At 40.6% G+C, this 14,992-nt stretch overlaps 1 protein-coding gene across 1 annotated transcript in view; it reads left to right on the top strand.

The window, feature by feature from the left end:
• EFCAB5 (EF-hand calcium binding domain 5) overlaps window positions 1–14,992 on the top strand; it is a 32,777-nt gene continuing 17,785 nt past the window's right edge. Inside the window, exons 1-5 of the mRNA XM_086624755.1 lie at window positions 1–566; window positions 4,911–5,067; window positions 5,766–5,829; window positions 7,651–7,721; window positions 11,305–11,460. Coding sequence (XP_086480881.1) covers window positions 1–566; window positions 4,911–5,067; window positions 5,766–5,829; window positions 7,651–7,721; window positions 11,305–11,460 — 1,014 coding nt within the window. The remainder of the gene's footprint in view (window positions 567–4,910; window positions 5,068–5,765; window positions 5,830–7,650; window positions 7,722–11,304; window positions 11,461–14,992) is intronic.

The following is a 14,992-nucleotide window of genomic DNA, read 5'->3' as shown; positions in this document are numbered from 1 at the left end:
ATGGCTGCTCAGCCTGAAGAGGCAGCCCAAACTGCAGGTCTAGAACATCCCAAACTTGGAGGTAAGAATATGACTGCCGCAGAAATGAAAAGAAATCAGGACAATGATGAGCTGCCATGTCTTAGTAATTATGCTCCATGGAAAGAGCGTTTTTATGAAAAGGTACAGCAGAGATGTCTGAGCCTGCAGGAGACAAAGGTGAAGACGATTCGCACGCAAAAGGCAAAAGAAGAAAAGGTAAAGAAGAGAGAACCCTGTGACTGGCTGTCCAAAGAGTGGTTCAGCGAAGAGAAAGAGTCACTAGATACTCGCATCTATTTGCTTGACAAACTCCTACCTACATTAATCCCAGGAGTGGAAAAACTGTTAATGGAAGTGGAAAGAAAGAAAGTGCTTGTACCAGGCAAAGAACCAACCAAATTTAACCCCATCAATTTTCTTGGGGAGTATCTGATGACACATAACCCTCAGTATGGTATTTCTACAAAACCGGGCCCGTACCTGAGAGGAATGAAGATGGTCACAGAGGAGCTAAAAACTGAGATGCCAAGTACAGCATCAGAGAGGTGAGAGAATTGAAAGTGTCTCGATCTCTGTTTTACAAAAGGAGTGGTGTGACTGCAGCCTGGCTGGCCAAGCGTTGAACAAAGTGAACCTTGTGGAGTACGGTGCCAGAGATGGTAGTTGTCTCTCATAACAACTTGAGAAGCAGGACAAATGCCAGAACATGTCGCACAAATCGAAACACTGGTCATTTCTGTTTAAGGCAACATTCTGCCCTTCACAAGTATATAATTCCTCTTTAGACTGTATCTTAATTACGTATGTGGAATGCAAACTGCTTTCAAACCAGTTTAGGTTAGTGACAGCAGTTCTTTAGGACAGGTGTTACTATCGAAGGTCTATGGACTCTTCAGATCATTTCTCCTACATTCTTCCAAACTTATTAAAAAGAGAACCTTTTTTACCTCCTTCAGGAGGATTTCTCTTGACCAAACCAACAAAAATGTTGTCCTGACACATTGTAGAAACTCCTTCTCCTGGGATTTTTACTTAGGCTTTCCTTTCAGATTCTTTTTTCCCTTTAAAGTAGAAACTCTTTTGTGTTTTATTATGTTGCTTATTTCTGGGGTGTATTCTAGGCTGCTTGCTTTAGCATAATATTTAATGAGTGTTGGAAGGGGGTTCCATGGCGTCTTACAGTACGCTAAGGTTAGAATGTGAGTGCATTAGGTGAACAGTAATGCTTTTTTTTTCGTTGCTCTATTCAGAAAAATATAGAAGTGAACATTTGTGTTTACACAAATGACCCAGAGGTGATTGTGAATGATGTCAAAATTACTCATTCACTACTAGATCACTTTATTCCATATCTGTGTTTGTAGAATAATGAATTCTATTTGAATGGCTGTGTCTTCTATTTGCATAAGTAGTACATCCAGCTTGAAAATTGGTTTCAGGGTTTCAGTGTCAGGAATTAGGGAAGTAAAATGTTGACATGTGTTATGCATAAACTCTAAATGAAGATAATTGAAGTTCCCAGTATTAAAATGAATAAAAGAATATGTTAAATCTCTCTCTACTGCTCTGAGTTTCTGTCTCTCTACATTTCTAGTCCACATACTGTTACAGTTCATAGGAACATGCCTTGTGTGAGTACAACTAAGGCAGTGTGATACGTGAATTTCATGCAGTCACTTACCTCCTTTTTCCCCACAGATAATAAAATATAATAAAAAAAAAAAATAATAATTATAACTGACTGATCATTGTCAGCATGTAAGAGCTGAGCTTTTTGGTTTTTTCTTCATAGCACAACCAGAGCTGGTAAAAGATTTTCAATTTTATTTTTCATTTTTTAGATGCCTTCCATTGAAACAAATGATCTGGGGATCTGGGATCATGTTCTTTTCCAGAGAGCTTTCACTCAAGCACAGGCTGTTCTGGGGGGATGTTTAGGATGCCAGTCTTGCCACACTTTTGTTTTGGGGACTGTTTCACCATTCATATTGCTTCACAGAGGGTGACTTGGATGCAGGAAGTTCAGAAATATATCTCATTTTTATTTTGCAAAAGCAATTGAATTAAAATACATAAAATTTCCCGGGGTTTTGGGCTGGTTTTTTGTTTAGGTTTGGGTTGGGATTTCTTTCCTGCTAAAATACTTTTAGCTTTCATTGTGAACCAGAGATTATCTCTGGAGAGGTCAGATTTTCCTACGGAATGCGAAGTGTTGGCTACCAGTGACATGTTATCTTGGCTTTGGCTGTTAAGTCCATGTTTACATTTGGAGACAGGTTCTCAATTTCTATCTATCAGAACTGATGCAAAGCAAGTGACTATCAAGACTTGTAGCAATCACTCTCTCCGTAGACAGCACTGCCATGGGGGTTTGTGTAGCCATAGCTGTAGCAGGTTTTGCGTATCGGCTGGTAGTAGTATCATGGGATTTGCATTCACAGCAGCTCAGGATTTACATATTTGTGATGGCTGTATTGTGGGATTTGCATAGGATTCTTAAACCACAGCAGCACAGAGGATTTTACTGACACTGTGTTGCTCTGAGACTCCTAATGTGAGTCCCTGGCTTTCTAAAGAGGAAAAAAATGTTACAAGAGAAATGCCAGTCTATGCTCAAAATCTCTCACATAAGCGCCAGAAAGATAAGGAATGAAATTCTGGCCCAAATGAAGCTCCTGGGAGGCTTGACATTACCTTCAGGAAAGGCAGGATTTCAGCACAGGTCCCTATCTAAAGCTTACTGGTCCTCCAGGAGCTCTCTCGGGCTTCCTCTGGTCTCTCCTTAACTGCCACCTGAGTGGGAGCCAAGGCATGCAGGAGAACAGATGGGAGAAATTCCTTATCCCAATGGACTGATACCTGAAACAGAGACTTGATTTGTCCAGGGATGGTAGTCCTTCAGCCTGAGTCACCCATCCTTGTGTGGGAGTTAGGCGGCTGTCTTCCTGAAGAAACATGTTCTGTTCTGCAGGGAGAAGTCACCCTCGCTGCCATCTCATCTTTTCTGGAAATGTCTAGTACTGAAATGTGCTCACTCTGAAACGAGTGGCCAGCACTGTTATAGCCTGTTTTGCCTTTATTGTCTAGGAGGGAACACTTTGTCCCACGCCAGGGACACCTGGCAGAGGATACAGCTCTTCCATGTTTTAGGACCCTAGAAATAAATGCAGAACTGCAGCACAGCGCAGGTGCAGCATGCAATGTAACTCATGCTGGGCACTGCCCAAATTAATCCCCAGAGCAACTTGGCAACTCCTAACACAGCCTTAGCTCTGCTTTCAGCTTGCAGACCGCTCCTGAGGAGGAGCTGCAGCTAGAAATTGTCTGGTTTTCTCTTTCTGCCTGTAGTACACATTGGAGAAAGATCTGTTAGTCCATGCAGCTTGGTGCCTGCTACCTACGTCCTCTTTGCTGCGTCCGTGACAGAGTCAGAAGATGATAGGAAATTGTTTTACCCTTCCCTTGGCATCAAAATGTCAGGGGTTGAGCTGCCCCAGCTTGCACTTGTGCAATGCCCACGACTGATTAAGGGACCCAGTTATTCGTTAAGAAACCTCTGTGCTAAGTGGCCACGAAGAACAAGTACCTGGTGATAAAACTGGCTGTGAGTAAAGTGTATTGCTGTAACACGTTCAACAGGCCTTTCCATTCATTAAAAAAAATCATTGGTTTATAATGTTTAGGATGACCCCGTAGCAACAGAAGAGAGCAGGGGCAGGATCAACTCATCTTTCCAATCTGTGAAACACAGCAGGAGGAAGGGAGCAGAAATCATTAGTTAAAATAAGTTTCTGGACTAGTGTGTTCTCAGGTGCAAAAGAGGAGCAATTCCCCTTGCTCTGAGTAGTTACAGAGGGTGTAAGGGAGAGCCACGGAGCTGAGCAGGGCGGCTGTCTCAGTGCAGAGAGAGTCCAGCAGCCTCCATGAGCAGGAACTCTTCTCCCCATATGAGCTGATCCTTTGGCTTTAAGCATTTTGAACTTCCTGAAGGCTTTTTTTTCCATTTCTTAAATGGAAAAATTCAAAACCAAAGCAGATGAATTCTACAGGATCCATTTTTTTTCAGTTCTTTTGTTGTACAAAATGGAGGATTGGGAAAAACCTGGCTGGGTGATTAGAAAAGCAAAGAAAATGGAAGGAAGAGGAAAGGCAGATACTTTTAGTTGAAGCTTGCAAACTCTCTGTGTTCAAAATGATGGAGAGGTCGGTGTATTACCCCTGTCGTACGGCAGTAAGGACTTTACTGCGTGAGACTGCGTAAGAAATTTCATCCAAGGGTGTTCTTTGCCAGTGAAGTGCTCATGTGAAATGGTACTTAGGCTCCGAGACAAATGCATACTGACGCAATTTTGTTGGTAAATCAAGTGTAGCAAAATTAAGCACCTCTATTCCTGCTCAAATTGAAAGAAAATTGAAAGACATCTACACAATAAATGATTAATGCCATTATAAATGTGAAGGTAACATCTATCACTGTTGAAACTACACAAACTAGGAGAGCTGTACAGATGATTTTCTGTTAAGTGTCTACCATATACTCTACAAGAGGCTCTCTCCACATGCACGTGTCTGACACTCAGAGGTTATTTCTTCAGATTCACAGTTACACGAGATTTCAGGAGATGATACATGTCAGAATATAAATACTCTCACCTCCTTGGAGTTGCCATCTGAAAATACAGATTATTAATATCTAGTCCAATAGTCACATTAGTCATTTTGTGCACCAAACATTAAGTATTTATTTGGAGAAAAATCTGTTTGTACTAAAAGGACAAGAATTTCAGTAAAAAGTTATTTCCTTTCATTTTGCTCTTCAGGGTAGGCTTAATCTATCTTAAATATGTTTATGATGGTATGTTTCTAAACTATATTCCCATGTCCTACAGGCTGGTCAAGATGAAGGCTGAGGCGAAGAACAAGCGTAAGGAAAGAGAGCAGGTGGACAATATGAAGTCTCAGGTGAAAGAGATGAGAAAGGAGGTGCTGGCAACTCAGTTCAAAGAGTGGACAGTGGATGTCAGTGGCAGAATACCGATTGCACTGGTAACTAGGGGTGATCCTTGTTAACACACTGCTGTGATTGTTCCAGACAGGAGGAGAAGGACGTTTGTGATAGTGCCATCTGCTCTGGCATGGCAGCATGGAGCACAAGGATGGGTAATGGCTCTGACATCCCTTGGGGTCAGGGTGCAGGTCGCTGTCTACCGCTTAGCCTCACCAAGCCCTGATTCTTCATGAGCACATGGAAGGATTGTGATGCATTGTCCACAGAGAACCTGGGAAGCTAAATGCCCTGTAGTGTACTCAGACACTCTGAGGTTGTTGGATACATACCTCATCACTGCACGTCCTTCTCTGCAGCTGGTTGTCCCTCAGAATCCCCTTAAAAAGGTCCAGGGCAGCCACTCTTGCTCTGCTATGGCCTCCATTAAATCTCCTTTCTACTCTTGTCGCTCATACAAATTGACACTGTCTCATCTCATAAAAGATGAGATTTGTAGTAATCACGGTACATCTCTTTGTACAAGCATCTTTCTTACAAGCCACCCAAGGCCCCTGGGAAGTTGTCCTACAGTTACACACAGCACGACATAGACAAAGTCTACATTTAACAGGGCCCACCTAGGTGTGGTAAGAAGCCTTGCTGGCCCATAGGACTCATTATTCTAGGTGATTTATTTTAGTAATTGCCTACAGTTGTCTGCATGGAACAGGTTTTTGACTATTGCCTTGATTTGTAGGTTCAGAGTGCCCTGAGGTCTTTTCCAGATGTCAGTGCTTCTACTCCCATAGATGTGAGAAAAGGTAAGTTTTTTATGTGTCCTTTATTTTTATTTCTGTGGTGTGAATTCTGATGCAAACTGTGAGCAAACAGTGAATGGATTTGACAATGGAGAAAGAATCTCTAAGGGCAGTTATACCAGCTAGGATATTAACCACAGATCTTTAGACAGATTGGATACAGACTGAACCACCATGTAGTTCGTTAATATGATCTTGAAAAGTATGGGAAGAGGCTTAAAAAGTCTTTCAAAGAGCTAGAAAGATCAGATGTAGGCTCTTTCTGCTTAGATCCTGCATTAGCCAGACATTGCTTATCATGATTTTTCAGAATCACTGTAACAATCTCCTTCATCCACTCCATCCCATGGTGTTCCTTGTCTCATGGGAGGTCTTGGAAAATCCAATGGACAGCTAGGCACTCTGGGAGGTATGGAGGGAAAGTAGGATTGAAAAAATTAAAGTCTGACAGTGTTGTTACCTTTTATGGTTTCATGGAAAATGCTGAAGCTTACCTAACACTCCACCAAATCTTGTCTAGCCATTCCCTTTGCCAGTCCCAGACACGCCAGTGACACACAGCACAAGGGCCTCTGTATCGGAGCCCTTTGCACAGAAAGATCTCCATAATTCTTGTCCATTTTACATAGCTTACACTTGACCTCCCTGAATATTGATAATTGAATAGAGCCAGAAACATTGAAGTGGCAACATACAGCCTGCTGCCAGCCCTTTGCTTTAAGAGCCTGTAATGACCACCAGTAATAACAAATCTGCCTTTGCTGGAAGACGAGATGATAAGCAGGGAACCTCCAGAGTGCATTTCTGCGTGCTGCTGAAGTCGCCTCTGTCTAGAGTTTGCCCTTGCTCAGTGCTCTCTGTATTAGAATTGCTCCTCTGAGTAATCCTCCTACTGGCGGTGCGTTGTGCGAATGCCAAACGCAGCCCTTGTGCTCCTGCTGTGGTGGCTGTGGTTCTCCAGTGTGAACAGATACTGGGACATGAGATTGTGAAGGAAGTTGCTGTCCAGATGCTTGCTCTCCAGATGCTGGAGGTGCTTTATGTTGTATTTGACTAAGAGTGTGGCTCCTTTTCTTCATGTGTTTCATTTAACAGCATCCAATGTACATTAATGGAACATTAAGCTTTGTTTTATAGTTTAATAAAGATAATGTATAGTTTAGGAACATGTTAATCAACAAGACATAAATGCATTATATGGTGAATTTTCTCATTATTCCTGATATGTTGTACAAGAAAGAACAGAAAAATAATCTCAACAGAAATAGAATATCGGTTCTTAAAGACTGTATTCAGAAATTTATATAGATATTTGACATATCTTCTCAGTTCCATTATAGCAGCCCAGACGCTGACCAAAAGATGGTTTTGAATATCATCATCAGTAAAAATACTCCCACAAAACTTCTTGGGAAAATTACTATGATTTTCAGATTCCTCTCTTGCAAAGCAGAATCCATGTCCCCAGAATTTTAAGGCTGTTTCATCTGTTTGTTAAATCAAAAATAATTTATTCCATCATATAATTAGTTGTAAGTACTGTTAAAATCATTGCAATTTGCACCAATATATGTCAAGAATAAATATGACCGGACAGTTCTGAATAAATAAGTGCAGATTCTCAGCAAGAAAAATATGTGAGAATCAGATTTAGATAGCCTCTATACAGTCAGATGCTTCAGCTACTGTGTAGGATAACCTCAATAAATGTAATCCAATATGAGAAGAAAGTTAATGTAAAATACAGTGTGCAAAAAAATGTGTATAATATGTAAAACCACATCTGCTCGCTTTCTAAACCAATATCCCTTCATTTTTTACTAGCAATCTATGACAGGAAGCTGGAAATCGTAGACACATTGGAAAGAAAAGTAAATGTAGATGAATTCACAGAGGTGAGAAATGAAATAAGAGCATCTGATTCAGAATACGATGTTTATCACAACGTAATAGCAATTCCCTGGGGACAGCTGAGTAAGTGAAGGGCTACACTTCTCCAGCATCCCAGGTAACTGGGTGTATCAGGACGTTTCATGTTCCATCTCTGTATCCATCCTCTGCTGTCACAATGCTTCCATTCTGGCCAGCAAGTATTTTGCTTTCCTCAGAGCTGCAGGCTGTGCCGCTCTCCGGGAAGGTACTCTAGAAGTAGTGGTTTTTAGGACATCCCTCTTGTCCCTTTCTGGAATGCCAAAGCCCTCTGTCACTGATACGTTGAAAGGAGACAAACCTGGAATCACCTGTCAATTCAGATTTCGTGTCGGCTGCTCAAAGGAGCTTCAGTGTCCCAGTATAACCATTAGCCTGAGGTAATTAATACTGTCCTCAAAGTGTTGTTATTTTGGATGAAGTTCTGTTAACCATAGAAAAACCTAGCAAGTGATGAACTGGAATGAGCAGCTTTACCATTTTTCCCATGAACTATTACTGGCCTGAACCCCAAACTGCAACAAGTGTCATAAATGTGTGCGAAGCATAACCAGGCTAAAAAGTATGCAGTTTTAAAACCAAAAGCTGCCTTGAGAAACATCAGAAGTGTGATTTTAACTCATCAAGATCAAGAAACGTAGCTGGAACTCTCACCCCATTACTCTACTCTTCATCAATTTGAAAACAACCAAATCAGTTCAGACTAAATTTACTGAAAAACTCTCCAGGCCAAGACTCTGCAACCACTTCTGCCTGCGACAGAGCTGAGTTTTATGGCCGAGTAATTAAACCTGTGGGAAGGGATGTTTAGAAGAGAAATAATGACAGACCCTCAGTTGCAGCAGTGCTAGTGGGTGCTGTTGCAATAATTAAAACCAGAGTATAAAGCAGCTGTGCAGAGACTAATTTCAAGCAACCATGTGTGATTTTTGTGCCTTCTTCCCTCTCAGGAGACGCACATGTTTGGTATTTTGCACAGAGATGCATTTTTATGATAACTTGTTGAAGGCTTTTTTAAGCGTGAAATGAGGCATTTTTAAATTTAACCTCAGAATAACTGCATTTAATTAAGAAAACTGTTGTGGATAATGAGAGCCCAGAGAATTGCTTCTGTCACTGAAATGAAGCATCAATCCATAACCCCTGTGGTACATGTATAAGCACTGAATGAATTCATGCTCCATTTGCATGAGAAAAATGTTTTAAAATATATTTTGTGTACTCTTTATTTTAACTCAATTAAAGATATGACAACAGAGATCAGCAGTACAAAAGATATGGGCTGTCGAGCTGTCTGATTTACCAGCCAGTGCCATGTTGTTCTTGGAATATATTCTCTGATGCTTTTTCCAGTTCGGTTTTAATTGAATCAAATGATGAGGCTTTCATCACTTCCCTTGGGAACTGTTCCATAATCACAAGCCTTGCTCTCAGGACAGGGCTACTTCTAATCTTCAGCTACAATTTGCCTTTGTTCATCAGTTTGCATCATCCACCAAAACCAGAAAGAGAGATGACCTTCCTCCACACTGATCTAGGCCCTTTCACATGTGGAAAGCATTGCTTTTTAATGGACCTTAAAATTCAATGGCGCTTTATTTTTTTTCTTCCAGTGCAGCTTTGGGTTACTTAAAGGCTGTTGGAAACTCAGTGGAGACACCTCACGTGTTGTTGCTGTTGGGTTTCAGGGGGGTTTTCTGGACATGCAAAACAGTGGCTGTTGTATTTTTACATCCTTCGTGACAAGCTCGTGGGGTTGTTTATATTAAAAGCTTTTAAATCCCAGAGACCTGTTCGTAATAGTTTATTTCACAGGCTTTGTGCTCTAACATGCAGGACCCCCAGCAGTCTGACACAAAGCTGTTGACACAAGGGAAATACTCACATTGCCTTTGTAGGGTCAGAATCAGGCTTTAAAGGTGAGATTATTTTTCATGATTGCGTGTGGCTTCCTTGATTTCTGTTGAGATCAGCAGGAACAAAAAGCAAAGATCCACTGTTATTGATGATAATGTGTTCACAAACTACAGTGAGGTCTCACACAGGATAGCAACAAGGAGGTGTGCCAGCTTTCTTCTGATGGGTGTCAAAATCTCTTGGTTAATAATAAATAAATGTATTCTTATTATGTGTGCAGCACTTTACACAGCAGAGTGCTTTACACACATCGGCTAAGAAAAGCTTGTGACTCTACGAGAGTTCCTCCTGCCCACACACTCGAACATACGCTTCTAAAAATTTTTCTGTGGAGCTGTTAGACAGCAGTATGAACACACAAGCCTTTGGATGTGTCATCGAGATGACACACAAAATACCAAGCTGCTTGTCCAACCTGCCTCCTCCCAGCTGCTGTCATCTTTAAGGTTCATCTGTCACAGGGCTCCAGGCTGTAATAACTCTGAAAAGCTAGTAGGTACATGTAGCCCCAGATCTGGCACCTTCTCTCCAACCTACCTACATCCTCTCTTTTTATGCTGAAGTGCAGAAAAAACATACATTGCATTAGGAGTTCTTCTTTCCCACTCCTCAGGCCACTGGCTGCTGCTTTTCTGCTCTTCCTCTCTTCTCCACTTGTCCCATATACTGGGAAATTATGCAATACAAACATGAATAATAATAACATGTATTAATAATTCAGTTCATTAATGCCTGTGTGGCATTTCAACAAGTCCAAGATGTTCTAGCACTTATGTCAGGTATCCATACTCCAAAAATGGGATAATGGGAAACATTCTGTGTTTTGCAAATTCCTCTTTTTAACTGTTGGGCTCCTTGTTTACAGTGGCTGGCTCCAGAAACCTGCTGTAATAATTCAGCACGGGCTTTGAGATTGTGGTTTGCTCTGATGGCCATTATTATTTATGTCATGCACACCACATTTTTAGAACCATATTGCTTTTGCTCATAAAAACCACATGGCTATAAATCCAAAGTGTTAAAGTGTCTCCAAGGCTAGAACTTAAAATAAATCTCGAGTCAGTAGTATTTCCAGTGTCAGAGGACTTAGGTGACAGCAGGCTCATTTTCAAAAGGTTCTTTCCTTTTTTTATTGCATCCAGACTGGTTCTCTAAACACAGAAGTTATGGGCAATGGTCATTTTGTGGCATTAGAGAGTTGAGTGACTGTCAGTTCTGCAAAAACTAATGGCTGAACATGCCTGCTTGGGAGTAAAGCCAGGAATACTAAATGCTGCAGAAAGCCAAGGAGAACTTCTCTCCTCCCTGAGATAAACTAGGATGGATTTTGATCCAGCATCTCTGAACCACTGAACATGATAAGTGACCTCTGGGCCTGGAAAGGAACTGTTGGATGTGCGTTTGAGCAGCGCCTAGTGCAGCAGCATCCCAGGCTTGCTTGGAGAATATTGCTGCTTCTGAAGGAACAAAGTAGGCACCATAGCATCCATGCACCAAGGTTGCTTTACATTAGCAAATTAAACTACAAATTCACATGTATTTCATTGCATGCAATAGATTTTTAAGAGGGAAAATAAAGGTGAAAATACTTGAGGAAAGCTAACCATTTACACTACTGTTTTCTCTCCGTAGTATGTCCATTCCTACACTGAACATTTTTCAAATGACGCATTCCAAGAAATCCTGAAGCATCTCTGTCAGTGTGCTGATGACTTCCAAGAAGCAATAAGGCATGATATGTGCAGGCAAATGTTTACTGGTCTTTTCCTGGACTGTGATTATGGAAAGGTAGGCAAAGCAGCTCTCAACCTAATTTCAATATGGTGATGCTTCCAGTTTGGTATTTCTCTGGGTCACTGCCTGCTTTTTATTCTTCATGACTCCACATACTCTCTTTGTGCTTACTCAGCATTATTTTAGAGGACAATAGCTGCTGCATTGTCTTCAAATTCTTGGTTCTTAGACACAGAAATAGCCAACAGCCTATAAGCTGATGGCTAATTAGAAACGGAATGACCTAGTGTGATGACTGGGGGCTGAAGTTTGATGATTCTGGAGAAGAAACTAACCACAAACTTTGCTACTTGTGGTCATTACCTGTTCCCACAGCATGTTCAGAATGTTTGGGTGCTAATTTGTCTGTTCAGCCGTACTTCAGAAAAGATAACGTGATATAGATTGACCTTAATAAATGTGCACATTACTACAATAGGATCATATATTGTGTTAATCATGTTGCATTAATTTATACGCCTTTAGGGCTTCTATCAATAAATCTCATAATAGTTTAAATTTAAAATGCAAAATAATCTATCTTTACAACCTCTCTGAGAAAAGTACTCTGAACTTGAGCCACCGTTTATGGGCAGGAAATTAAAATACAATGAGTCAGTTACAGAGCTGGAACTGGAACTCAAAAGCCATAATTTGGTTTTCAGCAGCTCTAAACTATCATCCTCTGAATACACCTGCATCCCCATTAAATAATAGAAAAAAAAAAAAGGGTAGACTTACGAGGAAACCAGTAAATAGTAGGAGCTGAAGAATCAATGGCATAAGCTATTGCTAAACACTTGGTCTTCATCCAAAAGGTATGGTACTTATTATGAGTAGCCTCAGTTAGCCAGTTGCTGGCTACTACACAGCAAATGGTTGCCATAATCTTACAGTTTTCTCCCCTACATAAATTACATATTCCATCCAGCACTCCTGAGTGATGTTTACAGCACACCTACCCAGAATGAGCTGTACTCTACAATATTATGATAATAATGTCATTACTTCTAAGAGAATGGAATTATAGAGCATGTTTCAACACCAATGGTGTGTTTTAGAGAATAGCAAGCAAGCTGCTGTTTCAGGGATGAGGAAAAAAATATGTCTACCTCTCAGTTAGAAGACATTTCATTTTTCCTGTTGCTCAGTCAAGAAGAGCTATGACGGATCCTCCTGGGCAGTGTAACATGTAAAGCTAAGTTCTATCTTTGCATGCATTTTGAAAGGATCCCTTCTTCCCCTTTCATTTTTTAATGTCACTTTCTTCCTATGATTTCTGGGGCAGTAATCATGCTACTAATCCCACTGGAATCTCAGAGGCAAAGAGCCAAAACTGCTAGCACCACATAACAAGAGGGAGCAGCTATCAGCACTCTGGCCATCGCTGCCCAGAAAAAAATGATCAGAGCACGAATATGGTTGCTGTTTGTAGCCTCTGAGGTAGCCCTGCTCTGCAAACTGGGTTCACTAAACCATAGTGTGGACCATGCAGTTCTTTTAAACCTGAATGGTTTCTATGGTATAGTTCTAATAAGTCCTGCCCTACTGTACCCACAGGGAAGATAAAAGATGCAAACTAACCCAAGGACTTCCACCGTTTGAATGTGATCCATTACCTGTAGTACTCATTCTGCAAAGCCCAGCGAAGCAGTTGTTTCAGTGCCTAATTTACATTTGTTTGGTAGCAGGCAGTTATTCCAGTCTGCATGGTGAGTGTGGCTGGCTGCCTCAGTGAGCTGCAATTAGGGCCAGGGAGCTGAGAAAGCAGTGTTTAAATTACAGTCAAATTAGAAGGGATCCACATGATCATTATTATGATTTCAAATGCATGCATCCAGAAGGATGGCAGCTCAGCAAGAACAGCCTGGACTATACAGTGGAGCAGAAATTTTCCAAGACAATACCAGAACACAGTTGAATCACTGCTCTAGTGCCCAAAAAGGCAATAGCTCTGTGAATTTTAAGCTTATTGTCTCTCTGTGCTCATGTATATCAAGTATAATTTCTTTAGGATCTTTAAAAGTAACTGAATTTAGTCAGAGATTAGTTTTCAAACTAATGAAGTTTGAGACACTTCTGATTACCTTTCTTGCAGTACAGCAACAACGAAGTCTGCTTTCTCATGACCTTTTCTGAGTGTCTGTTCTTCCCATCTTGCTCACTAACAAGCCTATTGTGGTGCTCGAGATACACATATCTCATTTCCAGAAAAACAATCAAGCAGTTAAACACTGACCTATCACTGATTAAATGGCAAGTCTGGTTCAGTCTGTGTTGCTAAAGGAATTACTCATAGAGCACAGAACGTTGCTGAAAACAACCGAGAATCATCACCTGCCAATATCTGGGTGACAAGAAAATTGGGTCAACATGTTTCAACTCTCCAGCCACTAAAGTTGGCACCTGTTAAAAGTGGAGACAAGTTTTGGGCGGTGGTACAGACACAGATGGCCTCTCAGTATTTATAGTGGATTCTGTACCTGCTCTGCCAACCAGACTCAGTATGAAAAGCCAATGGGCAGGAATCTTTCATCAGCCTCCCCAGTCATACACCAAGGACAGAGAAACATGACCTTTTCTAGTAAATTTAGGAACCCAGAAAGATAACGTAACTGGATATAGGACCTGGGAACTGTTTTTTCTCTTGTAATGCTTCTCTCTTGGATAGATAGCTTTACTGTGACATGTTCTTCCCGGAATAAATTGTAAGGAAATGTGTCCTGAAATAAGAGACCTCTGGTAGAATGGCAAATCTATAGAAATTGTAAATGTTAAACCAAGGTGGAAAATATACTCCCAATTCATATTCAGTAATTTTTTAACAGGAATTTACTATTTTTAACAATATATAAAAATACAATTATTTCATCTACCTCACAAAAATACTCTTCTAGAATCTGACTTATCTAAATCCTCCAAGCATATTGTTTTAACACAACAAAAAAGTACCCGAATCCCAAACCAACATTTTTGTTAATAATACTCCGTTCATTGGTTTACCTTTTTAATAAAACAAAGCTTTGCATTAGTGCTGCCAGCTTCAAGGCAATCAGTAGATGATTGTCACAGCTGAGGAAATTTAAAGGGAAAATTAAGTGTGTGCAATGGAAATACTGAATGGAGAATCCGAATATTACGCAGTGATCTGGTAACATCTTCAAAAACATGTTCTGTGTTTGTATATCTACTAAATGGACGCAGAATCCAATCTGATATATTCAACTGAAAAACAAACAGCACAAAGAAATATTTGCACGGGAGCATTCAAGATATTTGTATATTTATGTCAAGAAGATGAAGACACTGGGAATCAGGGCCTACATCTTGTAAGTTTAGGGACAGAATTGTGTGATTACATTTGTTGTTCCAAACCCACGCGCGGCTGAAATTCAATTGTAATTTCCAGCACTTTTTTATCAGCAGGAATTAAGTTACAGGAATCTGAAACACTAAAACCGGACTGGACAACATGTTACACTTCAGTTCCAATCCTTTTCTCAGAATTTGCAAAAAGCTTTCAATTCCCTCTAGAGGAAAGGTGTTG

This window comes from Tauraco erythrolophus, chromosome 21 (genome assembly GCF_009769465.1).
Source record: "Tauraco erythrolophus isolate bTauEry1 chromosome 21, bTauEry1.pri, whole genome shotgun sequence".
NCBI classification, from domain to species: domain Eukaryota; kingdom Metazoa; phylum Chordata; class Aves; order Musophagiformes; family Musophagidae; genus Tauraco; species Tauraco erythrolophus.
Note: the sequence above shows the minus strand (reverse complement) of the source record. Positions and strands in the feature narration are given on the sequence as shown.